Source organism: Protomyctophum parallelum (assembly GCF_964188405.1).
Source record: "Protomyctophum parallelum genome assembly, chromosome: 17".
In the NCBI taxonomy this organism is placed as follows: domain Eukaryota; kingdom Metazoa; phylum Chordata; class Actinopteri; order Myctophiformes; family Myctophidae; genus Protomyctophum; species Protomyctophum parallelum.
This window is the reverse complement of record NC_139719.1, coordinates 8,164,861-8,191,114: the sequence shown is the minus strand read 5'-3', so window position 1 is coordinate 8,191,114 and position 26,254 is coordinate 8,164,861. Positions and strand designations below refer to the sequence as shown.

Below are 26,254 nucleotides of genomic sequence, written 5' to 3'. Positions count from 1 at the left end.
ATTCAGGGTCCTCACTGTTCATTACTGTCCCCGGGCAGGCTCTGAGTCTACAGAGAAGAGGTAGGTTCCCTGAAGTTCCCTCAGCTCACAGCCCAGTCCTTTAATGTGTTAATTATTGTCCCCAGGCTCTACAGAGAAGAGGAGCTACTTGAAGGGCAGGTTCCCTCAGCTCACAGCCCAGTCCTTCGCCAACTCCAGAGACGCCACCTTTGAACAGCACATCCTGCTGCACACAGAGGGCAAAGGTCAGGCTGCCTGAAGAAATAACCTCACCAATTCATTTTCAACACCACACTAGGCATTTTGCTGTTGGTTTTTATCACATTGTGTGTGTGTGTGTGTGTGTGTGTGTGTGTGACCAGGTGTGGACCTGGTACTGAACTCTCTGGCTGAAGAGAAACTGCAGGCCAGTTTGCGCTGTCTGGCCAGACATGGACGCTTCCTGGAGATTGGAAAATATGACCTCTCCAACAACTCCCCGCTGGGTTAGTGTGACACATCATCACCGTGAAATTCCACACAAATATAGTATAAAACCTAAATTCCCAAAGTATGAAATGAATGAATGATGAATGAATCCTTCTCTAGAACAGTCTGCCCACACTGGCAGCCATTTTTAGCATTTTTACTAATCTTTCAAGACACAGAATACTTTGGTCATATGTTTCAGTTTGCGATTGAAAGGGGCTCCTTCTCCAGAGACGTTAATGTAGCCATTATATCTTTGTTGTTGAAGAAGAACAAAGACCCCACGGAATGTGGGAGCTACAGGCCGCTCTCACTGTTGAATGCTGACCTAAAAATATTTGCTAAGGTGCTCGCACGTCGTTTACAGGGTTACATGACTAGGTTGGTACATTGTGATCAGACAGGTTTTATAGGCACCAGATTGGCCACTGATAATGTTAGACGATTGTTGCATATTATTGACCGAGCTTGTGACCTCCGATCTCCTGCTGCGGTGCTGTCGCTCGATGCTATGAAGGCCTTTGACCGTTTGGAGTGGCCTTTTCTGTGGGCGGTGCTAGATAAGATGGGATTTGGTCCCACATTCATCACATTGATTAAGGTATTGTACTCAAATCCAACAGCGATGGTATTAACAGGCAAGATTTGTTCTCCTCTGTTCACGATAGGCAGGTCATCGAGGCAAGGTTGCCCCCTTAGTCCCCTCCTTTTTGCCCTCTCGCTCGAACCGTTAGCGCAGACAGTACGTCAGTCCACAGCGATCACACCTATCTCAGTTAACAACACACAACATCGTATTTCTTTATATGCGGACGACATCCTACTGTTTATTGAGAATGCTCCACAGTCAATTACACACATTCTTAAGATTTTTGATCAGTTCAGTGCCATCTCAGGCTACAAAATCAATTGGACAAAGTCAGCCCTTTTGCCGCTAAATGAGGAGATGCGATCTGTTGTTCTGCCTCCCATAATCCCAGTAGTGAACAAATTTAAATATCTTGGCATAGATGTGTTCCCGTCTCTTCAAGCTACTGTTAAAAACAATTATAGTGACACTTTGAACAAAATTTGTCTTGATTTAGACAGATGGTCGTCATTGCCCAACTCTCTTCGAGCTCGAGTATCAATCATAAAGATGAATGTCCTCCCTAGGGTTAATTTTGTGAGTTCTATGCTCCCACTGCCACCGCCAGCACAGTATTGGACTAAGATTCATTCTGCTATATCTAAATTTGTGTGGAATAGGAAACGCCCACGTCTTAAACTTTCCTTGTTACAGCGGACCAGAGCTGATGGCGGTCTCTCGTTGCCTAACTTCAAATTATATTATTGGGCTTTCACTCTTCGCCCCCTTTTAAGATATTTCGACTCAACTATAAAGGTTTGTTGGCGAGAGCTTGAGGAGAGTTTGGTTCATCCTGTTGAATTGAGAGATCTGATCTATTCAAACATAACGAATAATCAATGCAAAGTTCGCTTTGGGCCAATCATTTCTCATTTAGTAACAGTGTGGAGAGCGGCTGAAAAATTGCGCAAGATTGATTTGAAATGGAATTCGTTTTCCCCAGTGTTCAACAATGATGGTTTGCTTTTGGACAATCGTCCTATTCGTTTTCCAAGATGGAGTTCCAAGGGGATTCATACTTTGGGTGATTTATTTGATGCTAATGGTTTACGTTCTTTCCAGAATTTATGTGATATTTTTAACTTGCCTGGTAACTCTTTTTTTTTCTATTTACAATTGAGAACTGCCATGAGGACATATGGGGTGCCATGGCAGACCCCCCTTGCAATGCACCCTTTGCATAGACTTATCTGTGGTATTAGGTCAAGAGGTTTTGTTTCCATATTGTATGATTATTTATTAGAATCTAGTTATGGGACCTTGCCTGTCGATACTGTATGGAGGAATGACATACCAAATCTAGATCCAGATTGGAGTTGGGATACAGTGTGGTCTAATGTTATCCTGTCTTCTAGGAATCCTGATCATCAACAAATTCATCTAAATTTTGTTCATAGGACGTACTTAACCCCCCGTAGATTGTGTGCTATGCGGATTTTAAATAATCACAACTGCACTTTCTGCACTTCAAACACCATAGGTACATTCTTTCATATGGTGTGGGAGTGTCCGAGTGTCCTCACATTTTGGAATTTGGTTGCTACTAACCTTTCGACTATTCTACAAGTTAACATCACACCCTCCCCATCTCTATTCTTATTGAACGATGTATCCCAGTTGCCATTAAATAACACCCGTATTCGTGTCTTCTTTGCTGGCGTAACGGCCGCAAAGAAGATGGTTGCTTCGCACTGGAAACCGCCTCATACATTGTCATTTCGCCAGTGGGCTTTGACCTTTCTGGATATCATTTATCTAGAGATGTCTACAGCAAGATTGCATGGTGCAAAAGAGGAAAACGTTGAGATTTGGTCTGGTATTGCAGATTTGGTTGGGGGCATGGTTTGATCATTATTATTGTTATTATTATTATTTGTTTTTTGTTTTCATTGCACAGTGGTTGAAGTGATGACATTTTGTGACATCTTTGGTCTCGGGGGGGGGAGGGGTGGGTGGGATTGTTTGTTTTTGTTTTTGTGTGTTTTATGTGTGTTTTGTTTGCTTTAAGTCTTTCATGTTGTTAACGTGTCTTGTGATTTTTGTCTTAAAATAAAAAACATTTGATAACAAAAAAAAAAAGAATACTTTGGTCTATATGACAATGTAAACAACAGATATCGTGAAAGGAAGAGTCTCTACTTTATCTTTCTATACTTTATAAAACACAAGTGAAAATATTTGGGTAGTTAATTAAATTCGGTCTAGTTGTGAGAAACTTGGAGGCTCGCCTCTAAGGAGCCACACTGTACTGTAATAATTTTAAACCCACCCGCAATAATGGCGTCTGTGTCTCTTGTCCAGGCATGGCTCTGTTCCTGAAGAACGTGGCGTTCCACGGCATCCTGCTGGACGCGCTGTTTGAGGAGGGCAACCGGGAGTGGGAGGAAGTCTCCCAGCTGCTGAAGGAGGGCATTGTGGGAGGTGTAGTCCAGCCCCTGAAGACCACAGTGTTCGAGAGGGGCCAGGTGGAGGATGCTTTCAGATACATGGCCCAGGGCAAGCACATCGGCAAGGTCCTCCTTCAGGTTAGTCTAACTCCCTCCTCAGTTTGAGGGATTTACAGTAAAGTTGCATTAACACGGCAGACGCAAAGACGCAGTCTACCGTTCAATGTCAATGGGAGCCGGCGACATGACGATGCAAAGATGCATGTATAGCTGCTCCAACATTGACTGGTAGACTGCATCTTTGACTGCTTTACAAACTAAAGCAGTGTTGATTTTGTCGACTAAAACTATCACAGAAACTGTGACATTGACTGTATTCACACAGCGGCCAATTTGTTCTGACTTCATATTTACCAGAAATTAAATACAAGGTCTGCATGATGTCACTTTCCCTTCCTTTGTGGTCTCCAGGTGCGTTCGGAGGAGACGGGTGCAGCCACCCAGGCAGCGACGCCTCTCTCCCTCCCGGCGATCTGCCGCACCTTCTGCCCCGCCTCCCACTCCTACATCATCACCGGCGGTCTGGGAGGCTTCGGTCTGGAGCTCGCTCATTGGCTGACCGAGAGGGGAGCCCGCAAACTGGTGCTCACCTCCAGATCAGGAATCCGGAACGGTGAGCGAAATGTTATGCGTCACAAAACCGCTGCGTTGCTTCATATCGCGGCCTTGACATCGCACACATTGGGGGAGACGCGTGGTTGTTGTCGGTACGACTAACTGCAGGAGACGTTGGTCTACAATGCAAGCAGTGGTGTGTTTGTTCTACCGTTCTATGCTATATACGTATGTAAGTGTATACCGCCTGCAAATCATTTCATCAAGGAATAATTAACGTATACGTAAACCTAGCACGTAGCACTGAATTGTTCGGGAGAGAAATGTGCAGTGTGCCTTCATAAGAGAGAGAGAGAGGGGGGGAGAGAGAGAGAGAGAGAGAGAACATTAAAGTTACATGTGTCATAACAGTTGTGACCCATACCCTGAATCCCACATTAATCTTTCACAGATGTCTCTGAATCGATGTAGTCAAATATTAAACATTACTCCCGATGCGTCTGCTCGAATCTGTGAATCCTCACAACGACGCCAAAAATCAATGGAAACTTCTCAACATTATTGATTTTGTTTGCATCCTGTGTGTGGTGTGTGTGTGTGTTTGTGGGTGTGGTGTGTGTGTGGTGTGTGTGGTGTGTGTGTGTGTGTGTCTTCGTTCCGGTTGCCAGGTTACCAGGCAAAGCGTGTGCGTGAGTGGCAGAGTCAAGGCGTGCAGGTGCTAGTGTCCACCAGCGATGTCAGCACCATGGAGGGGGCGGAGCGTCTCATCAAAGAGGCCTGTGGCCTCGGACCGGTGGGAGGTGTCTTCCACCTCGCCATGGTAACTGTCGTCCCTACGTTGATTCCATCAGTCATTTGCACAGCGGTGGAATATTTTTTATATTGCAGCAATGCTGCAATATAAAAATACCCTTTTAAAAAAAAGAATAATCCGGAAGTCAAAAATGTAATTGAGGAAAAAGTACAAAAGTATTGGCGTCAAAATGTACTTAAGTAAAAGTAAAAGTGTTCATTATAATGCAGAATATCCCATTTCAAGTTTTCCGATTTCTAAAAATAAAAATATTTTGAAAGCAGTTCTACAAACTCAAAATGCATCTCGATGCGACACATTGTGAGCTTGTAGAAGTGGTTAATGCATGTGTTGTAATAATTAAAATCTACAAAGTAACTAGTAACTAAAACTTTTCAAATAATTGTAGTGGAGAAAAGGAAAGAAAATGGTCTCTGAGATGTAGAGGAGTAGAAGTTAAAGTACTGGAAATAGGAAATACTCAAGTAAAGTGCAAATAACTAAATATTGTACTAAATATACTTAGTTATACTTTCCACCACTGCATTTGCATTCCATAGAAGTCAGCATGTCTTCTATATGGAATTGTGTCACACACACTGAAAATAGAACAAGCTGTGTAGTAGCTTGTAGATGGCCTATTTTTGTATCCTTAGTTATTTTAAGATTAATCCATGCTTTGGTCCTTGAACCGTTCCTTTACACGACTGTTAGTTATCGCACAAGATATAATATAAAAAACTATATGTACTGTATATATTTTTTTCTTTTTCTTTTTTTTTCTTCTCCACTGCCTCTAACTTAATTTTCCAATGAATGTGAAACTAGGTGCTGAAAGATGGCATGTTGGAGAACCTGACCCCTCAGCTCTTCCTCGATGTCAACAAACCCAAATATGACGGCACCGCTCACCTGGACAAGTAAGAACCGCTGCATCTACATCTACACGCTGCTGTCTGGTCCAGCCGTCCAGTGGCACCACCAGTTGCATTATGAAGGATGGTGGTCTAATAACATGCAACCTGGCATCACTATTTTGGCCACGTACTGTAGGCCCTACTGTATAGGCCCAAAATATATCCCCAGGACAGGTTACAAGAACAATATAATAACAATAATGACAAAATAACAAAATAAAACTAGAAAAAGTGCCCTTCTGGGCACAGGTCTCTACCAGGATAGGAATGTAGGACATTGCAGCTTGCCTTCATCTGGTGGTTGGATAAAAGGGCAACAAAAGTAAATTAGAGGTAAAAACACTTTTCGGCCAGTTATAGCGCCACCTTGAGGCTGAGTTGAAATTGTTCATGTGGCATTTCTTCCTCGGCCTAGTGGGAATGTGCGTGCACAATTTCACGGAAATCACGCGATGTGTTCATGATTTGCAGCATTTTGTTTGAAACTGAGCACTCCTGTGAACTTTGGAAGCCAATCTTAACCAATCAGGATGGAGTCTGAGAAATCTGAAAGACCCGTTTCGTTGAATGGCTCTAGAGAGACTGTGTACCAATTTGCGCGATGTTTGGACAAAATCTGTAGGTGTACTGTGCAAAAACTTGTTTTGCACAAAGCGGCCTCCTGGTGGCGCTATAACAGGCCGTTCTGGAAAGTTTGGGGCAGAGGTTCATCGTTGGCATCCAGGGAGTGTGTGTGCAAAATTTGGCATCGACCGGGTTAACGGTGGCCGAGATTAGCTGCTCACGGACACACACACACACACACACACACACACACGGACGGACGGAGTGCAAAACATACTCTCCCTCCATGCCTTCGGCCTGGTGGAGACAATAAAAGGTACATGATATTTACAGTTTAGCAGTGAGAGAGGGTGGAGGAAGGAGGGGAAGGCTCCACCAGTGGTTGAGGTTGGATGTAAAAAAAATCCTATATTAAAATTGGATTTCGGGAGAACGGGCGTACCATCGTCACGATCGTGTCACAATGACAATTGGCTACCGTATACTGTATGCCACACGAGTATAAAGGGCTTACGTCGTTATAATTATATGGAAACATTCAAGAAATAGTTGTTTGTCTACTCTAAGCTGTCCCAATCCTTCCGGTCTGCACAAACAGCTTGTCTCAACACACATAATCTAATTAATGCAAATGTGCCTGTTTGTTCAGTCTTAAATCAGTCTTAAATCAGATTGGGAAGAGTTTATGTGCATGACTGCATGCATTCTAAATTAATATGTTTATCTATCTTTTTCCAGTGGTGGAAAGTAACTTAATTACATTTACTTTAGTTCTGTACTTAAGTGCAATATTGAGGTATTTGTACTAGGAATGCACAATAATTATCGACCCCAATACTTATCGGCTCGATATCAGGAATTATGACATCGGCGCTATTAATAATCTGATAACATTACTAATAGCGCCGATAATATATTGTATATATATTCTTTATTTTATATATTTTCATATGCTTGCAGTTCTGTTAATTGATTTGTTTTATCTGCTGACACCGTTACTCACTAGTATGTCCTTTATTAATAATTTATTATTATCGGTTTTTAGTATCGGTTCTTGAGAAGCAGCTGTTTAAAAAATCTAATTTGTACTTACTTGAGTATGTCAAATTTAGTTACTCGTTACTTTGTAGGTTTTGATTATTATTACAACGCATACATTAACCACCTCAGCTCTATACATTTCGGCCATTTGAAAATAGCCGATCTACAAGCTCACAATGCGTCACATGCAGAACTTGAAATGGGACATTCTGCACAATGAGAACTTGGTACTTTTGGTACTTTTAACCCATTCTGAACGGGGACCCATTTTGGTGTTAGCATGCTAAATAGCTAAAGCGTGCTTTAGCTATTGAAAAATAGCAGATCTACAAGCTCATATCGCGCCACCGAGTGGCGCGATACGAGCTTGTAGGTCTGCTATTTTTGAAAAATCGAAGAACGACTGACATGGAAACATAGCTTTATCAGAAAACTGTCAGGATGTAGAAGACGATTATAGAATCTGATCTCAGGTCAGAATGGGTTAAGTACATTGTGATGCCAATACCTTTGTACTTTTAGTAGTAAAGTAAAAGTTTGAATTCCGGACTTTTACCTGTGACGGAGTATTCAGTAAAACGTGCGAGTGCTTTAATCTTTCCCTCCCTCTCCTCTCTCCAGAGTGACCAGGAGGTCGTGTCCGGACCTCGGCCACTTCGTGGCCTTCTCGTCGGTGAGCTGCGGCCGCGGCAACGCCGGCCAGAGCAACTACGGCTACGCCAACTCGGCCATGGAGCGCGTGTGCGAGCGGCGGCGCCGCGACGGCCTGGCCGGCCTGGCCGTGCAGTGGGGCGCCATCGGCGACGTGGGCGTGGTCCTGGAGACCATGGGCGGCAACGACGCGGTGATCGGCGGCACGCTGCCCCAGCGCATCGCCTCCTGCCTGGAAGTGCTGGACCGCTTCCTGTGCCAGCCGCGGGCCGTCATGTCCAGCTTCGTGCTGGCCGAGAGGAGCGTGGTGAAGAGCGAGGGCAGCGGGCAGAGAGACCTGGTGGAGGCCGTGGCTCATATTCTGGGTAAAGATCACAATAATAGACCTATAAAGGTTCCGGCTCTGGTGTTCTCCAGAGGGGGGAAAAGCTTTCCCCTGTGATTCCTTGCAAAGCATAGCGGAAGCCTCTTAGATGTAGTGGAGACGTTGAGTAGAAGTAAAACTATTGGAAATTGGACAAATGCCTCAAAATATTAACCCATTCTGACCTGAGATCAGATTCATACGAGGTTTCCACTGGACACACACTGGTCTGATGAACCCATTCTGACCTGAGATCAGATTCTAGAAATGTCAGTCGCTCTTCGATTAAAAAAAAAATAGCAGACCTACAAGCTCGGAATCGCGCGATATGAGCTTGTAGATCTGCTATTTTTCAATAGCTAAAGCATAACATGATGATGACACCAAAATGGGTGCCCGTTCAGAATGGGTTAAGTACAGTACATAAGCAAATTTACTTTGTTACTTCCTCCCACCGCTGATTAACACGTAGACCTTTTTGTTTCTTTATTGTATTTCATTGAATCTTCGGGACATCGCGGTTACGTGCTGTAGAGTCTGACAGAGGCCTCAAGTGTGCAAATACTTTTGTTTGACTTGTCATCTTGCCATGATGACATAGACGTCACTTTATTTACAGAGTAAATATTAGATCGTGCCGTGCCTCTCATCTCCGCAATCCCCGTTTTCATCCGTTCGTCCCCGCAGGCGTGCGCGACGTGAGCAGCCTGAACGCCGACGCGTCGCTGGCCGACCTGGGACTGGACTCCCTGATGGGCGTGGAGGTGCGACAGACGCTGGAGCGTGACTACGACATCGTCATGGCCATGAGGGAGATCCGACAGCTCACCATCAACAAGCTCCGAGAGCTGTCCACCAGCAAGCCGGCAGGATCTGAAGGTATATATCCGATTATCCGCCATGACTTGAGTGTAGAATCAGACCATTTTACGACGACGTCGAGGCTCGTCAAAATAAATCATACGGTATTTAGTTGTCTTAACGTCGCAACGAAGCTTGTAGATGGCCCGTTTTCGGTTGTTAGTTATTTCAGTCTTTCAAGAAAGGTCTAATGATCTCAGATATTTCATAACCGCAATTGTTAACGCCTCAATCTGCAATTTCTTCAACTGGTTAGCCATATGGCTATATATGGCTATATATGTTTGCAGGACACACGCCGCTTAGTGTTTGGTGGTGGCTCCTTTCAATGCTGTTTCACAAAATGATGTGAATTTCACTGAATTATGGCCTAGCAACATTTTCTTTTACAGTCGTGTGAGATTTAATTTGTGCTTTTATCCATGTTCAAACCTCAGAGTCTGCTGTGAAGAAGAGCTCGGTCCACACGCTGCTGCAGTCTGACCTGGACCTGCTGCTGGTGAACCCCGACGGCCCCACAGTGGCGCCACTCAACCAGGTGCAGAGCCAGGAGAGGCCGCTGTTCCTGGTCCACCCCATAGAGGGCTCCCTCTCCGCCTTCAAGACCCTCGCCTCCAAGCTCAGCGTGCCCTGCTACGGCCTGCAGTGCACCAAAGGTCGGTTACGTTACAAGTATCGACGCTGCAATGTAGAAATTGCTCTGTTACGTGTAAATTCCGGAATTCAAATTGGACTAAAACACACATACTCATTATACAGAATGTATAAAATCTATAAAAAAAATCTTTTGAAAATAGCAGATCTACGAGATTGTCTATTTTCAAATGGCCCGAAATGTATTTAGGGCTGAAGTGGTTAGTGTATTTGTTTTTGTAATAATAAAAATCGACGAAGTAACTAGAAACTAGAAACTAAAGTATTCAAATAATTGTAGTGGAGTAAAAAAACAAATTGTCTCCGAGATGTAGTGGAGTAGAAAACAAAGTACAGAAAATTGGAAAAAAAACTACAGTAATCTAAAAGTACCTCAAGATTGTACTTAACTTAAGTACAGTACTTGAGAAAATAAATATATTGTAATTTTGTCTCATCTTGGTAGCCCACCATGCAGAAAGTAATTCAGCTAGATATACAGTAGCTCATTCTGACACCTGCTCAACAGTTGTACCTGATTCATTGATTATTGTATTAACAGTTTGTATAGCATGGGTACAGATATATCATATACAGGGTTAGAAAAAGGAAAAACTATTTACAGTATAGAAAGAAGGGGCTGTGGTCACTGTGTTCATTGTTTTTAATATTAAGAACAGAGTAATTTTCTATCAATGAAAATGCCATCGTGATTCATCTCCAGACTGTACAGCAGTTTGCAATCTGTTCCATAGCTGGTTTGCCTGGGGGAAAAAACTAATTAACTAACTAACTAATTAGTTATGTAAATTTTGCAACTTGTGGGGATTAGCTTAACATTGGTCATGATAAAACCATAACAGCTATCACTGCAGCGAGTAGCCAACGTTATGCAGCGACAGTGTTATGTAGGTACAGTAGGCTATTTCACGGCTTTTAAGAGCTCCAAAACTGCAGAATATCGTGGTCTGGGGGGTCGGACCGATGCCTGCTAGTTGCTAGCTTGCATCCGAGTTGTATCACCGTGGCACCGGCGATAAATAAAAAAGAATAAAGCGCCGATGCGGCGCCAAATGAATGGGTAACGTTGTATGAATGCAACGCCGTAGCATATTGTTAGTTCACGTGAGGTAACGTTAACCTTTGCTCGAGATTGCGATATTTTTGGCGATGCAGATTGTTAATACATTCAAATAATATTGGTTATTATCATATTTCTCCATAAAGTACAAAAAAGGCTTCTTACCTCGTCCGCCTTTCGCCCTCTGTGATGTTGCTCCGTTTTAAGTCCCGTCGCGACATCCCTTCAAACGAAGGGGATTCTACCCCTCGCCCTCGTCCCTACCCCTAGCTCCAAACAGAATTGAGATAACCCTTCCTCCTCACGTGAACGCGCATCAGCAGAAGGGCTAAGGGCCATGGAGAAGGGGGTAATTGGGAAAGGGCCAAAGTCTTTTCCCCTCAGCTGCCCGGCTGCTCAATGTCTCTGACTTCCCTTCCACCCCTGCCCCCTAGTGACACCGCCACTTTAGACACCGGCAAAATTGATGCACTATGAAATATAACTCTGCACTTTATATTTATTTTCCCTGCATGGTGTTGTCTTGTGTCTGTTGGTATTTGTGAAAAAAATTATTGAATGCACTCATGTTAATGTCAAAACAAATTCCTATGTGTGTATACACAATGGCAAATAAAGGAATCTGAATCACACACATTCATGTAACTACTGTACATGCACAAACTGGCGTTCTGACTAAATGCGCTTTCATCATTCATAACTGGGGGTCAATTGAATGTACAAAGTACTCAACCCCCAGTGCTTGAGTCAAAGTATATCCAAAAATACTAAAGTGGTGTATTTCAACTAGGACTTTTGACTCAAAGGCTTTCAGGAAGAAACCAAAAATACACAGGGAAGACATAATTGAATACCCTATTCTAACCACACTTGGGGGTCTATTAGAGTAATGTTAACTCCATAGACGCATACAAAACGTACAACAATCACGACACTCTATCTTTAAAAGGACAACTGCTTTCAACCCCCCACCAAAAAACCCTCCAATGTGTCCTCCATGTGTATGCTCTCCAATGCAGCCGCTCCTTTGGACAGCATCCAGTCCCTAGCAGCCTACTATGTGGACTGTGTCAAGCAGGTGCAGCCCGAGGGACCCTACCGGATCGCCGGCTACTCCTTCGGGGCCTGTGTGGCATTTGAGATGTCCTCTCAGCTGCAGGCCCAGAAGCGACCCGTGGAATACCTCTTCCTGTTTGACGGCTCGCACTCGTATGTGGCCGCTTACACGCAGGTGAGAGGGGGGGGGGGGAGCACTCGAATGCTGATGTGCAGACTTGCCATTCACACGCGCGTCAAACATTGACCTTTTTACAGGTCACTTTATACACCGAGGTGCCAATTACCACCTTCCAGCTGCCAATGTTTAAATTGTACATGGTTCAACCTCTGCTGTGTCCAGTAAACTATGCAAGCTCTGCTTCTGTCTTTGACCCCAACTGTCACCTTCTCGTTTCTATTGCTGCAAAACAATTTCTAGTTTTACATCATTTTAGTTGTTTAGTTTACAGTGAACTTGATCACTAGACATGGCTGCAGCCGCTGTTTTCCCTGTTTTGGGGGCTTTTTGGGCCTTTATTGATACTGGAGTTAGACAGGAAACGAGGAGAGAGGTGTGAGTGATGCGCAGCGAAGGCCGTAGGCATTCGGACTCGAACCCACAACGCGTTGTCAGGCTACAATGGAGCCTAGCTGCCGGGAAGATTGGCTCATCTCTTTAATTGACTCACAAGTTACTTTCTCAGAGATGGAAAAGAAATGGCTTTGAGGGTGTAATTTCAGGCTATAAAAATGCCACTGGAGAGGAAAAGATCTGCACACTGTCTTTATGCTCCCAAACATCTTGTTTGAGTAGACCATAAAATGACAAGGTTTTTTTGAGTGGTGCAACCACTCCTACAACCAGCAATGTCCGTGGGTATCTATGTGGCCGTCATGAGCACGAGTATGTGACTTATTAGTACCAGTAGGGGGCAGGGGGAAACTGCAGTCACTAAATGTTAATAGTATTTATAGTAGAACAGTATAGCACAATTATAAATTTGCACCCTAAGGCCAGAAAGTAGTCTAGGAGAGGGGGGACTTGTAGTCCAGGAAGGAAGTGAGACCACATTTTCATGACACATTTTAGCATCAAAATAAGATCTGGTTGCAAAAGGGGTGAAGTGTCCCTTTAATTCATCCCTTGCACTCATCACACAGTTGCTCCAACTGTACACTGACTGCGCCAGCAAATGCGTGCCGCAGTGTACAGTGTACCGACAGCTGTACACTGTGTACAGTAATCACAAAGCACTGGGCAGCCAATGAATGAACACAGCAATCATGTGCTACCATAAGTAGTAGTCAGAGGAGCATAACTGCCCATCATGGAAGTGGGTCAGCCCCTATCAGCCGTGAGCCCACCATTCTGCCTGCTTGAACTGTGTTGGAGTTTATTTTATTTTTGAGCAGCTGGCAGACAGACACCTGCTAGCGTTTGCCAGAACTGCCAGATCCCACTGAGCATTTTTTTTGTCTAATATAAGTTTAAATGGCCATCTAAAAATGGGCTAAATGAGCTAGTTTTTTTAGCGGTCTAAGCTTAGATTAGTAACAACGTTGTTTCAACGTCTAGGACTCTAGGCTAAGCTTAGACCGCTAAAAGAACGTTCATTTTTAGACTATTTTAGACGGACGTCTAATAGACGACTACTATTGCTCAGTGGGATACATGGCTAGTCTCAACACGCATGTACACACATGCGCGCACGTACGTTAAACTGTGTGTGTTGTTTTAACTATTGAGTTAACTGTAGTATTTTGTGTGCCAGAGCTACCGGGCCAAGCTGACTCCAGGCAAAGAGTCGGAGGCTGAGACTGAGGCTCTGTGTGCCTTCATCCAGCAGTTCACTGGAATGGAGTACAGCAAGGTATGTCCTTCACCTCCTCTTCATTCCTCTCCTCTCCCTGCTTTCCTCTGGAGCTTCACATGACTTGTTCTCATGAACTCATGAACTTCTAGTGGGCAGAGATAATCAATAAGTAGAATCAATAATAAGAATTATTAACCTGACTGTAAAAAGTAACTCTATAGTAAAAAGTTGGCGCTGCACTGCGGTGACATGGACATAAGGGCTACGCATGCGGGCCCTTTGTCTAAGACACATTTCTTCCTTGGGAGACAAATAATAAAGAACCTTGATAACTTGGGGGTTATTATTGATTCTGAATTGAATATTGAAGGACCACTTCACCACTTTTCAACCTATCTTCATTTATTCTTTTTTTTCTTTTTTTTTTTTTTAAGATATTTTTTTTGCGGCTTACGCCTTTTATTGATTTTTGAAGGGACAGACAGTAGGCTGACAGGAAACGGGAGAGAGATGGGGGGATGACATGCAGTAAAGGCCGTGTTGGGTCCGGGAGTCGAACCCGCGGCACACTGCGACTGGATTACCAGTCCGGTGCCCAGACCGTTACGCTACGGCCTGGGCCTATTCATTTATTTATACTAGTCTGTCTCTCATAGAAGGGCTGTGGGCAGTTCAGAAACCCATCCACCCATCGTTAGGCAGATTTTATTTTTTAAACAAGTTTTGTTTTAAATATGTTTATATTTTCATTATCGTGAGAACGATGGCTTCAATTTTGGCATTGCAAGTTTTCAGGAATAGAAAGTCTGACGTTTCTATTAGCTTGGATAACAAATCGATGATGTCACTGGTGGACGGGTTTCTGAACTGCCGACAGCCCTCCCATGAGACACAGACAGAATAGAAATAATTGGTGGCATTTTATCATGAACATTAGTGAGGACCAATTATATAAAGATAGGTTGAAAAGTGGTCCATTAATACACACATTAATGCATGCATGCCTTCATGTTTTGGGGTGAGCGTTCGGCACAACTGCCAATCAAAGTGACTGTACTGGCCAATCACAGCGAGTCTTTTCCAGGACTTTTATTTTTTATTTTTATTTTTATTTTTATTTGACAGGGACAACGCTCATTAATCAACATCAGTTTTCACATCAATGTAAATGGGCCAGAGTTAGCCAAAGCTAAATTTCATCTGTAGTCCCTGGGCAGGCTCTTAAAAAGTAAATGCAAAACACATAAGAGCATAACATGTGTTTAACTGCCATGTGGCTCGTGTGGTACATGGATGCATGTGCAATGACAACTAATAACACATTTATGAAAACACATATCACTTTTGAATGCAACAAATAGCGTGGATGATTTGTATATACTCTATGGGCCCCCCCTGTGTGTCTTTCCTTTTTTTTTTTTTTTTAAGATATTTTTTTTGCGGCTTACGCCTTTTATTGATTTTTGAAGGGACAGACAGTAGGCTGACAGGAAACGGGAGAGAGATGGGGGGATGACATGCGGTAAAGGCCGTGTCGGGTCCGGGAGTCGAACCCGCGGCACACCGCGACTGGATCACCAGTCCGGTGCCCAGACCGTTACGCTACGGCCTGGGCCTGTGTGTCTTTCCTTATTAAAATAATCATCACATTAACAGCTTGAACCTCACTACCTCAGACCATCTGGTCTCTCTCGTTGGTCCTACTAATCATTAACAGCTCGATCCTCACTACCTCAGACCATCTGGTCTCTCTCGTTGGTCCTACTAATCATTAACAGCTCGATCCTCACTACCTCAGACCATCTGTCTCTCTCGTTGGTCCTACTAATCATTAACAGCTCGATCCTCACTACCTCAGACCATCTGGTCTCTCTCGTTGGTCCTACTAATCATTAACAGCTCGATCCTCACTACCTCAGACCATCTGGTCTCTCTCGTTGGTCCTACTAATCATTAACAGCTCGATCCTCACTACCTCAGACCATCTGTCTCTCTCGTTGGTCCTACTAATCATTAACAGCTCGATCCTCACTACCTCAGACCATCTGGTCTCTCTCGTTGGTCCTACTAATCATTAACAGCTCGATCCTCACTACCTCAGACCATCTGTCTCTCTCGTTGGTCCTACTAATCATTAACAGCTCGATCCTCACTACCTCAGACCATCTGGTCTCTCTCGTTGGTCCTACTAATCATTAACAGCTCGATCCTCACTACCTCAGACCATCTGTCTCTCTCGTTGGTTCAGCTGGTGGAGACTCTGCTGCCGCTGGCTGACCTGGACGCCCGCGTCAAGGTGGCGGTGGACCTCATCACCTCCAGCCACAAGAACGTGAGCCGGGAGCTGCTGCGCTTCGCCGCCTCCACCTTCTACCCCAAGCTGAAGGCCGCCGACGGCTACGTGCCCACGGACAAGTACCGCGGGAATGTCACACTGCTGCGCGCCAAGACCAGCAGCGACTACGGAGACAACCTGGGAGCCGACTACAAACTGAGTGAAGTACGTACTGTATGGATTGAAGTTCTCAGATTTCAGTTCTTTGGATTCCATAGAACCCACCATAGAACCCACCACGAAAGCATGCTTTTGTCACGCACTGAAAATAGCCGAAATAAATAACCGTTTAAGTAGACCTACTTTTTTCACTAGTTTGGGTCACAGGGAGACATCAGACTTCTCTTTTGGGTCTCGAGCTAAAACGTTTTGGACTCACTGCTGTATACAATGCACACATATTGTATATGTATATGTATGTATACGCAGACACAGGAGCATGTACACATTACCAACATCTCAGGGATTGTGTTCCTTGGCCTACTGGCTGCGTGCATAAGAAATCCTCTATATACAGAGCTGCACATAAGTGGTGCGCCACCGCGCATGCGTCGTCAAAATTCAAAATGCGCTGTCAATCAAGCGCCGGGAAGCGCTTCTGCGTACCAACAGCCGGGGCCGCCTAGAATGATTATTATGGCCAGAAAGTAAATTCTGTGGCGAGAGCATTTTCCACCGACTGCCAATCACAGCGCGTCCTTACTCAATATTTATTCCATGCTGCTTTCTGCTGGGAGCCTGGGAGGAGGGCGGTTGGAGGACAGGAGTTTACTAGAGAAAACCTGACACAAATAATTTCGTCTTCTCCGTTTCAGATAGCAAACTGTAGTCCCCGGTGTAAAAGGTTTGCTTTGGATGCTTTGCACTCTTCCCATTTGCCGCTGTGCTTGTGTTTGTTTTCCGGCTGCTGGAGCAGCATGGTTGCTCGTGTGCGATGCCATATCTCACAGCCTAGGCACCGGCCACTGACTTTTTACGGGTACTAAGGTTTTAGTTCCGACATAGTGGAGTGGGAAGAGTTTAAAGCATTGCGGAATGGCACTGCTGCTGCCCAACATGAACACCGTGTCTCGACATACTGTCCCTTATTATCGTCAAGTCGGGTAGTGTACACTGTTTATTTTTGCACCGAGGAGCCATGTGTGTCTGACTGTCTGACTACGTCGCCTCAGCTAAAAAGTAAACAAAAGGGAAGCCTGATGTATGCTTCGCCGTACGATGTGTCGCATGTTAAAAAAAATAGCTGATCTGCAAGCTCACAACGTGTCGCAACACGGAATGAATGAGGACATTTATGTCCCATCTGACAAGCCTGTCTTTATTTCCCCAGGTGTGTGATGGCAAGGTGTCCGTCCACATCATCGAGGGAGACCACCGCACCTTCTTGGAGGGAAAGGGGGTGGAGTCAATCAGCAGCATCATCCTCAGCTCATTGGCCGAGCCACGTGTCACTGCAAGGGAAGGCTAGTCGCACCCCGCCCCCATGCCAGGCATCCTCGAAATGGACTCAGCAGTTCAGAATGTTTCGGATAGAACTTTGTTGCGTAGAATAGCCATGGAATGTGGGTGCACGTTTTACATTGAGAATCCCATGTATTTTGCACAATATGTTTCTATCTGTATAGATTCTGTGCTGTTGCACAGCCCTAATTGGACCTTACACCCCAAATGCACCTTATTCCATGTCCCTGTTGCACCGAATCCCAAATGGACCCCCAGCCTATCAAAGCTCTTTGCTTTGCCACAGCGTATGTTCACATGGGAACAAACCATGTGCAGTAATATGCTTAATAAGTTTTCGCATTATGTTACCAACCTTTTTTTTTTATTATTCTTTCTATCTTATATTCAATTTTAGTGTGACGTTATTGAGTTTATGTCTCGCCTGTACACATACCAACTAAAAACAACTGGAGAAAATAACCACACTTCCTTAGCCTAGCATGAGATGCTAGCGTGGATGTCATGTCAGCAGATCAGTTCCTAGACAGATCCCTGTAGCGGTTGACATTTACTTCCAACCAGGGTTGCCTGTCTGCTAAAGGGTGCATAGCCACTGTAGAAAATTAAACGATGCACCTTAACAAATGCACGTGAGGGGGATTCAGGTCTTCTGCATTCGTTTCTTTTACATGTGTGACTGTATGTGCATTGTGCATGTTTCATGCCCGGCCCCTAGCCTAGCCCATGCCAAACCCTATAATAAAACCCTAATGATGCAGACATCTGGTCACACCTGTATGTACAGTAGCTTAACAGAGCTGTTGCTCTTGAGCTGTTAGGGAAGATTCATCTTTAATAGAACTACACTAAAATGCAAGTAATTGACATTTGGTTTGTCTTCCTTTTTATGTTTATTTTGGCTATCCAGTGATGTGTTTACCATTTTGGTCATGACATGATCCTTTTTTTTTTTTGTATTTACATTCTTTGTTGCCTTGCAGCAATGAGATGAATAAGGAGTATATGGCCCAAAGATATTGTTTTAGATATTATTTACTTCTCAAACCATAATGTCCCAAGAATAAGACTTAAAAAGTCTCTAATCATCCTACAAATTGAAGATATGTACAAGCACCTTGGTTAATGGCTAAACGTAAGAATTGGTCACATTTCATTTGCTGTCATTTAAAATTAAAATGCATATAACCACAGGGGATTTACTAATTCAACAAATTTAACAGCCATTTGTTTTTTATCATCGATATCAAAGAGTGTTAAACATTCCTGAATTTACACTTGGAGCATGACAGATCGTATGCTATGATCTTGTATCGTTTATGAGACTAACGTGATGAAATGTTTTGAATATTACTGCCATTGATGCAGCACAGTTCAAAACAGTCTTGTCTGAGTTTTGGGTGGAACATAGAGCAAGGGTACAGTATTTGGATAGTGCCACGTTAATAATATTGTCCCTGCTATAGGTCTGGTAGGTGGCGGTGCTGTAGTAAATATCTCACAGAACATTAAAGCTTGCCCCATGAGCGCTTTAGGTTGTGAATAAGTAGATGGGTTTCTATTGCGTGTGTGTGTGTGGAAACACTGAGCGGTTGGCCTTCCTGCTGCGGAGCAGGGAGGTGTAAGACGGCCCGTTCAGATGGAAAAGCGTCACGCAAAAAGACAAGATTCAGGTTGTCTATGTCTATTCTATGGAGACTAGCATTTCACTCACACTCAAGAGACGGAAACACTTTCTCCGGTCTGTGGGAGAAGGTATTAGTACTGCAACACGATTTTTTTCTTGATTTTTTTTCTTTTTGTTAATTTGGGTGCAACTATTTAAATTTTTCATTTTTACAATTTTTCATTTTACAATTTTTTTTTATTTTACAAATTATCAGTTTTAAATTCAAAATGCGTTCCTGTCAGATTGTTCCCCACACCAAGCAGGCACATACGCTGACAGTAGCAGCAGACAGTAGTGACAGCAGCAGCCACTGATAACCTCAACTATTGCTTTTAGCTCAGCTTTGTGCTTTTGTGTGACGTTTTTCCAGGCTTTATTCCTGATCCTGGGTCAGATTTTACAATCCCCTTTGCTTAAGGTGCGTCGTTAGGATTCACTGTGGCATGAGGCAGCATCTGCCACAGCCGTTTTTGAACTCCAATGACCTTTTCCTGAGCCCCTGGTCGTCCTCCACAGTCACTGGTAGAATCCCAAACAGTTATGCTGACCTCTGAGACCTCTGATCAGGTCTATGAAGAGTCAGGTGCTCCACTTAAAGTGTGGTGATTGGTTGCAGTGAAAAGGAGGAGGAAAGTGACAGTGTGTGCTCCTCAAGTTGTAATTTTTTTTCCAGTATTTATTGTTACTAGTCAACAAAAATTTAATAAAGGTCTATCACTAACATTTGATGACTGTTTTATTGTTTTATTCTATTGTGAAAATTGTGTTGTGCGACATGTCATTTTTCATGTTTTCGAACATGATTTTCATAATGTTTCACCATGAAAAACTACTTACTATAGTATGTCGTTTTTCATGATTTTCATAAAATAAAATGTATTGGAGAAAACCATGAAAAACTAGACAAAGTGCCAATCGGCACAGGTCTCCACCAGGGCAGGTCAGGTTGTGCCCTCATGTTGGCGCTATAACAGGCTGTTGAGGAAGATTTGGGCCGGAGGTTCGTGTTGGAGGGATGCAGGTACAATGTTTTTCCATGTGTGCATACATAAGTTGTATACAGATCGATGCAGTTATAGCTAAAAACAGGAATTGGCCTGTTATAGCGCCACCGTGAGGCTGATTTTGAGTAAAAAATTGTGGCATGTCGTCCTCGGCCTAGTGAAAATGTGCGTGTATAATTTAACGGAAATTGCACACTGTGTTTGTGATTTGTGGCCTTTTTTCGAAATGGACGAATCGTGTGAGCTTTGGAAGCCAATCTTAGCCAATCAGGATGGAAGATGGGAAATGGTGGCGCTCCGTGTTGATCACATGACTATGGAGATAGTGTATACCGATTTGCGTGAAATTTGGATAAAATCTGAAGGAGTAATAATAGAAAATGTGTTTTACATATGTCAGCCTCCTGGTGGCGCTATAAAGAGCAGATGTGAAAAATTCCAGGCAAAGGTTTTTCCTTGGCCTCTAGGGAGTTGGCATACAAAGTTATCCACAGATCCGTGCAGTTAGAGGTAAAACACTTTTCGGCCAGTTATAGCGCCACCTTGAGTCTGAGTTGAAATTGTTCATGTGGCATTTCGTCCTCGGCCTAGTGGGAATGTGGGTGCACAATTTCACGGAAATCACGCGATGTGTTCATGATTTGCAGCATTTTGTTTGAAACTGAGCACTCCTGTGAACTTTGGAAGCCAATCTTAACCAATCAGGATGGAGTCTGAGAAATCTGAAAGACCGGTTTCGTTGAATGGCTCTAGAGAGACTGTGTACCAATTTGCGTGATGTTTGGACAAAATCTGTAGGTGTACTGTGCAAAAACTTGTTTTGCACAAAGCGGCCTCCTGGTGGCGCTATAACAGGCCGTTCTGGAAAGTTTGGGGCAGAGGTTTATCGTTGGCATCCAGGGAGTGTGTGTGCAAAATGTGGCATCGACCGGGTTAACGGTGGCTGAGATTAGCTGCTCACGGACACACGGACGGACGGACACACACACGGACGGACGGACACACGGACGGACGGAGTGCAAAACATACTCTCCCCACATGCCTTCGGCCTGGTGGAGACAACAACATACTGTATATTTCTAAAACTATGAAACATTTCAAAGATTCATTTTCAGGTAAACGTGCCTCCCTGCTTGGCAATCAGCATCAAGGGTTGGATTGGGGGTAAGTCCCTGTGACATACTGTACTAGTGTCATGTCCAGGGGGTCTCCTTGTACATCAAGCTGCCTCACGCTACAGAAACAGGAGATAGGCTCCTGCTATGGGCCTCATGGCTCGGCATGGCTACTACTACAATAGGTTTGAATGGGGTTTCTAGGTGTAAGTATGTAAATGGTGCATTTATATAGCGCGTTTATCCAAGGAGCTTTACAGAGATTGTGCATTACATTCACCCATACTGATGACAGCAGAAACCATGCAAGGCACCAACCAGCACATGCAGGAACTATTAGGGGTTCAGTGTCTTGCTCAAGGACACTTCGACACTAACTCTGGGAGAGCCAAATAGACGTTTAAAACACGTCTAAAAATAGACGTGTTTTAGACGTCTATTTTTAGATGTTTTTCGACGTCTATTTTTAGACGTTTTTTATCCCATTTTTAGACGCACGTCTAATAGCCGGCTATTGCTCAGTGGGATGGTCAAAAATGATGAAAATCTAAAATTCAAAAAACGATGGGCTATAACCCATCGTTTTTTTTTTTTTTTTTTTTTTTTCCAATCCTCAAAAATGATGAAAAACGGCGTGCTATAGTATGCCGTACGATATGGGCTATAGCCCATGGTCCAAAATGATGACGTTCTCTACCGCAACATACTTAAAAGTATAGCGGTGTGTGAGAATGGGTGTTGCGGAGGATGAGAAACTAATTCTCATCCTCCGCAACACCCATGATGATGTTTTGCTAACAACATAGAAGCCTACATTCTTACACCTAGACCTAGCAACCCCATTCTAGCCTACTTAGGTTCATCTTACGGTGGACATGTTTGCCTGAAAAGGAATATTTGAAATGTTTCATAGTTTTAGAAATATAGTGCTTTCAAATTTGAGACATTTAACATGGGGCTCAATGGCAGCTCTATAGGCACGTCAAAAGTCACTTTCACCTAGAAACTCCATTCACACTTTTTATTATTCAGCTTACTGTGGAGACACATGCTGGAACTTTTTTTTATTTTTATGTTTTGTAGTTTATGAGTTATTTAACTTAAACGCCCAATGCATTCTCTATGGCAATAGCACAACATTTGGCATGCTACTAGTCCTACATACTTACACCTAGCAACCCCATTCCAGCCTACTTAGGTTCATCTTACGGTGGACATGTTTGCCTGAAAAGGAATCTTTGAAATGTTTCATAGTTTCAGAAATATAGTGCTTTCAAATTTGAGACATTTAACATGGGGCTCAATGGCAGCTCTATAGGCACGTCAAAAGTCACTTTCACCTAGAAACTCCATTCACACTTTTTATTATTCAGCTTACTGTGGAGACACATGCTGGAACTTTTTTTTATTTTTATGTTTTGTAGTTTATGAGTTATTTAACTTAAACGCCCAATGCATCATCGTTTTTTTCATTTTTTCATTTTTTTCAAATCCTCAAAAATGATGAAAAACGGCTTGCTATAGTATGCCGTACGATATAGCCCATGGTCCAAAATTATGAAAAACGAGAAAAATCAAAATTCAAAAAACGATGGGCTATAACCCATCGTTTTTTTTTCATTTTTTCATTTTTTTCAAATCCTCAAAAATGATGAAAAACGGCGTGCTATAGTATGCCGTACGATATGGGCTATAGCCCATGGTCCAAAATGATGAAAAAAAAGGATATTATTTTTTTCAAAAATGAAAAAAAAACAATGGGCTATAACCCATCGTTTTTTTAATTTTTTAATTTTTTCCAAATCCTCAAAAATTATGAAAAACGGCGTGCTACAGTATAGTATGCCGTACGATATGGGCTATAGCCCATGGTCCAAAATGATGAAAAACGAGGATAATTTTTTTATTCAAAAAACGATGGGCTATAACCCATCGTTTATTTTCATTTTTTCATTTTTTTCAAATCCTCAAAAATGATGAAAAACGGCGTGCTATAGTATGCCGTACGATATGGGCTATAGCCCATGGTCCAAAATGATGAAAAACAGGGTATTATTTTTTTTCATAAATTAAAAAAAACAATGGGCTATAACCCATCGTTTTTTTTTTTTTTTTTTTTTTTTTCCAAATCCTCAAAAATGATGAAAAACGGCGTGCTACAGTATAGTATGCCGTACGATATGGGCTATAGCCCATATCCTCGCGGTGTATAGCGGTGTATGAGAATGGGTGTTGCGGAGGATGAGAGCATTCCTCTCATCCTCCGCAACACAATGCATTCTCTATGGCAATAGCACAAACTTTGGCATGCAACTGTGGTGGAAATTTAGAATGTCATAGGTGGAAAACAATTATACAATTAAAGATACACATGATTGGTTACTGTCATATCTCATTATACCATCTTTCACTATTGCTTCATTTTCAAGTGACTGACAGTTGTAATCTGACAGTTGCCAACATGTTTTGTATAGACCACTGTAGCCTGTATCTAGGAATAGTTACAAGTACATAGGTTATTTAGAATGGAGTCATTCCCTTTCTCTAGGGGATAGTTCATGGAGCTATGTACCTATGTGAGCCGGTGGAAATAAATATATGTGTTTGGTTTATTATAATTTGTGTGCTTTTGCTGTGTTATACTTTTGCATGTTTGTTTGAAATGTTTTCTTTAAGTTGCTATGAGTTTAATTGGAGTGAGATTATTGTCCAGTGATTTTGCTTTATAGTTTTGCTTGTTTTGTGAGTTGTATGATTTGTATAACTTGTTTTTCCACTGACTGACATTGAACCCTGGCTGATGCCAAACTAATGACCTGCACCTGGGTTGGGTGTGGCCCAACAATCAGGAGCCCTATATAAGACAGCAGAAGAAGTTGGAGAAAAAAGGAGGAAGGAGAAGGCTGTGTTGGGAGAAGGAGCTGGAAAAAGGGCAGCTCCCACGGGCTGTGCTCAGGACTGGGCCGGGACACCCCAGGCCTGGGGTCAGTGGTAGCCATGATTGCCGACTGTAGATGGGCTATAAGTGCCACGAGAGCCATGCCTTCGACAACTGTAAGAGCCACGACCACGGCCCCAGCTGGTGTGTGCCTGGCCTGGCCTTGCCTGTGAGGACGGGGCTGCCCAGAGACCGGTCGAGAGGAGAAGAGACAGAGACGAGACGACACAGAGCAGTAGAGAGGAGCGGGATGTGACAAAGAGTAATAGACTGACGGAGAGCAGGGGAGCTGGTTGTCGGGAAGGTGGTGGCACTATACGCACTTTAGAGTGAGAAGCTCTGGATGGAGGATCCGTTGTGAGGAGCCAGTTCCAGTTCGACCAGAGGGGAGGCGGCGCTGCGGCAGAGAAGTTGCGATACTGCAAGCCAAAGACAGATGGGCCCAGGTGAAATCCTGGGTCGCCTTGACTACAAGAGATGTAGAAGAGTAAACCCCTTCCCGGATTACCTGCACAACCTCCCCTTGCTGTATTGCACATTGCTCATTTGCACATTGCTTCCAGACATTTTATTGTGATTGATTGTTTCGTTTTGTTTTGTTGTTTTTGGTCAAGATTTTAGTTTAGTTTAGTTATATAGGATTGGTTAGGGTTTTAGGTTTAGGGCGTTTTAAGTTTAATTGTATTTTTCTACCATCCATTTTAGAGTGCCCGTGTATAAAGAAATAAAGTTCGATTTTGTAACTCCCCAAAACCCTGTCCTGTATCAGTCTTTTAACAGTTTTCCTTTCATTTATAATGCTCTTTAACTGGTTTTTAACTCGAACCTGGGTGTCCTTTTATTGTTTTAAGAGTTCCCTTTTACTCTGGTTTAAACCAAAGGGTGGCGTAGATCGGCTACAGTGGTTGAATAAGTTTCACAGTATAAACGCACACAGCACTTTAAAACGGTGCACTTTAATCTTATTACTGTGGTTCTTAAATAGTTTCTTATACTTAACCGGCTCCCGTCACACCTACACCATTTTAGAATAGAGTCATTCGACTCTTTGTAGCTAGTGCCACATATATCCATTTAAGAAAGGACATGTTTATGATCACCTGTTACTGTCACTGCTATTCTCGTGAGGGTGTGTGTGAGGGATAATAAAGGAGGGAGGTTTGGGAGAGGAGAGGGGAGAGAGAATTGAGGAGAGAGGAGTGATGATGGAAGTATGTTGCTATGCTGTAAATTGACCGGAGATATGAAAATAAAGAATGGAGCCTGAGAACTATTGAGAGGAGTCCTGTGTCCTGATATCTTTCACTATGCTGAGATCGTGAGATTCATAATTGCTCCTACACTACTAGTCCTACATACTTACACCTAGCAACCCCATTCTAGCCTACTTAGGTTCATCTTACGGTGGACATGTTTGCCTGAAAAGGAATCTTTGAAATGTTTCATAGTTTTAGAAATATAGTGCTTTCAAATTTGAGACATTTAACATGGGGCTCAATGGCAGCTCTAAAGGCACGTCAAAAGTCACTTTCACCTAGAAACTCCATTCACACTTTTTATTATTCAGCTTACTGTGGAGACACATGCTGGAACTTTTTTTTATTTTTATGTTTTGTAGTTTATGAGTTATTTAACTTAAACGCCCAATGCATTCTCTATGGCAATAGCACAAAATTTGGCATGCTACTAGTCCTACATACTTACACCTAGCAACCCCATTCTAGCCTACTTAGGTTCATCTTACGGTGGACATGTTTGCCTGAAAAGGAATCTTTGAAATGTTTCATAGTTTTAGAAATATAGTGCTTTCAAATTTGAGACATTTAACATGGGGCTCAATGGCAGCTCTATAGGCACGTCAAAAGTCACTTTCACCC

The 26,254-nt window shown here is 43.2% G+C and overlaps 1 protein-coding gene across 2 annotated transcripts in view; it reads left to right on the top strand.

Annotated features, from left to right (window-relative positions):
• fasn (fatty acid synthase) overlaps positions 1-20,043 on the top strand; it is a 57,886-nt gene extending 37,843 nt beyond the window's left edge. For both annotated transcript variants that reach the window (XM_083787198.1, XM_083787197.1), the window contains exons 31-43: positions 126-245; positions 363-485; positions 3,398-3,621; positions 3,955-4,156; positions 4,767-4,918; positions 5,720-5,811; positions 8,035-8,429; positions 9,116-9,307; positions 9,727-9,945; positions 12,023-12,234; positions 13,814-13,912; positions 16,104-16,355; positions 17,521-20,043. In XM_083787198.1, coding sequence (XP_083643324.1) covers positions 126-245; positions 363-485; positions 3,398-3,621; positions 3,955-4,156; positions 4,767-4,918; positions 5,720-5,811; positions 8,035-8,429; positions 9,116-9,307; positions 9,727-9,945; positions 12,023-12,234; positions 13,814-13,912; positions 16,104-16,355; positions 17,521-17,658 — 2,420 coding nt within the window. In that variant the 3' untranslated portion in view covers positions 17,659-20,043. The remainder of the gene's footprint in view (positions 1-125; positions 246-362; positions 486-3,397; positions 3,622-3,954; positions 4,157-4,766; positions 4,919-5,719; positions 5,812-8,034; positions 8,430-9,115; positions 9,308-9,726; positions 9,946-12,022; positions 12,235-13,813; positions 13,913-16,103; positions 16,356-17,520) is intronic.
• The last annotated feature ends 6,211 nt before the right edge of the window (positions 20,044-26,254 follow it).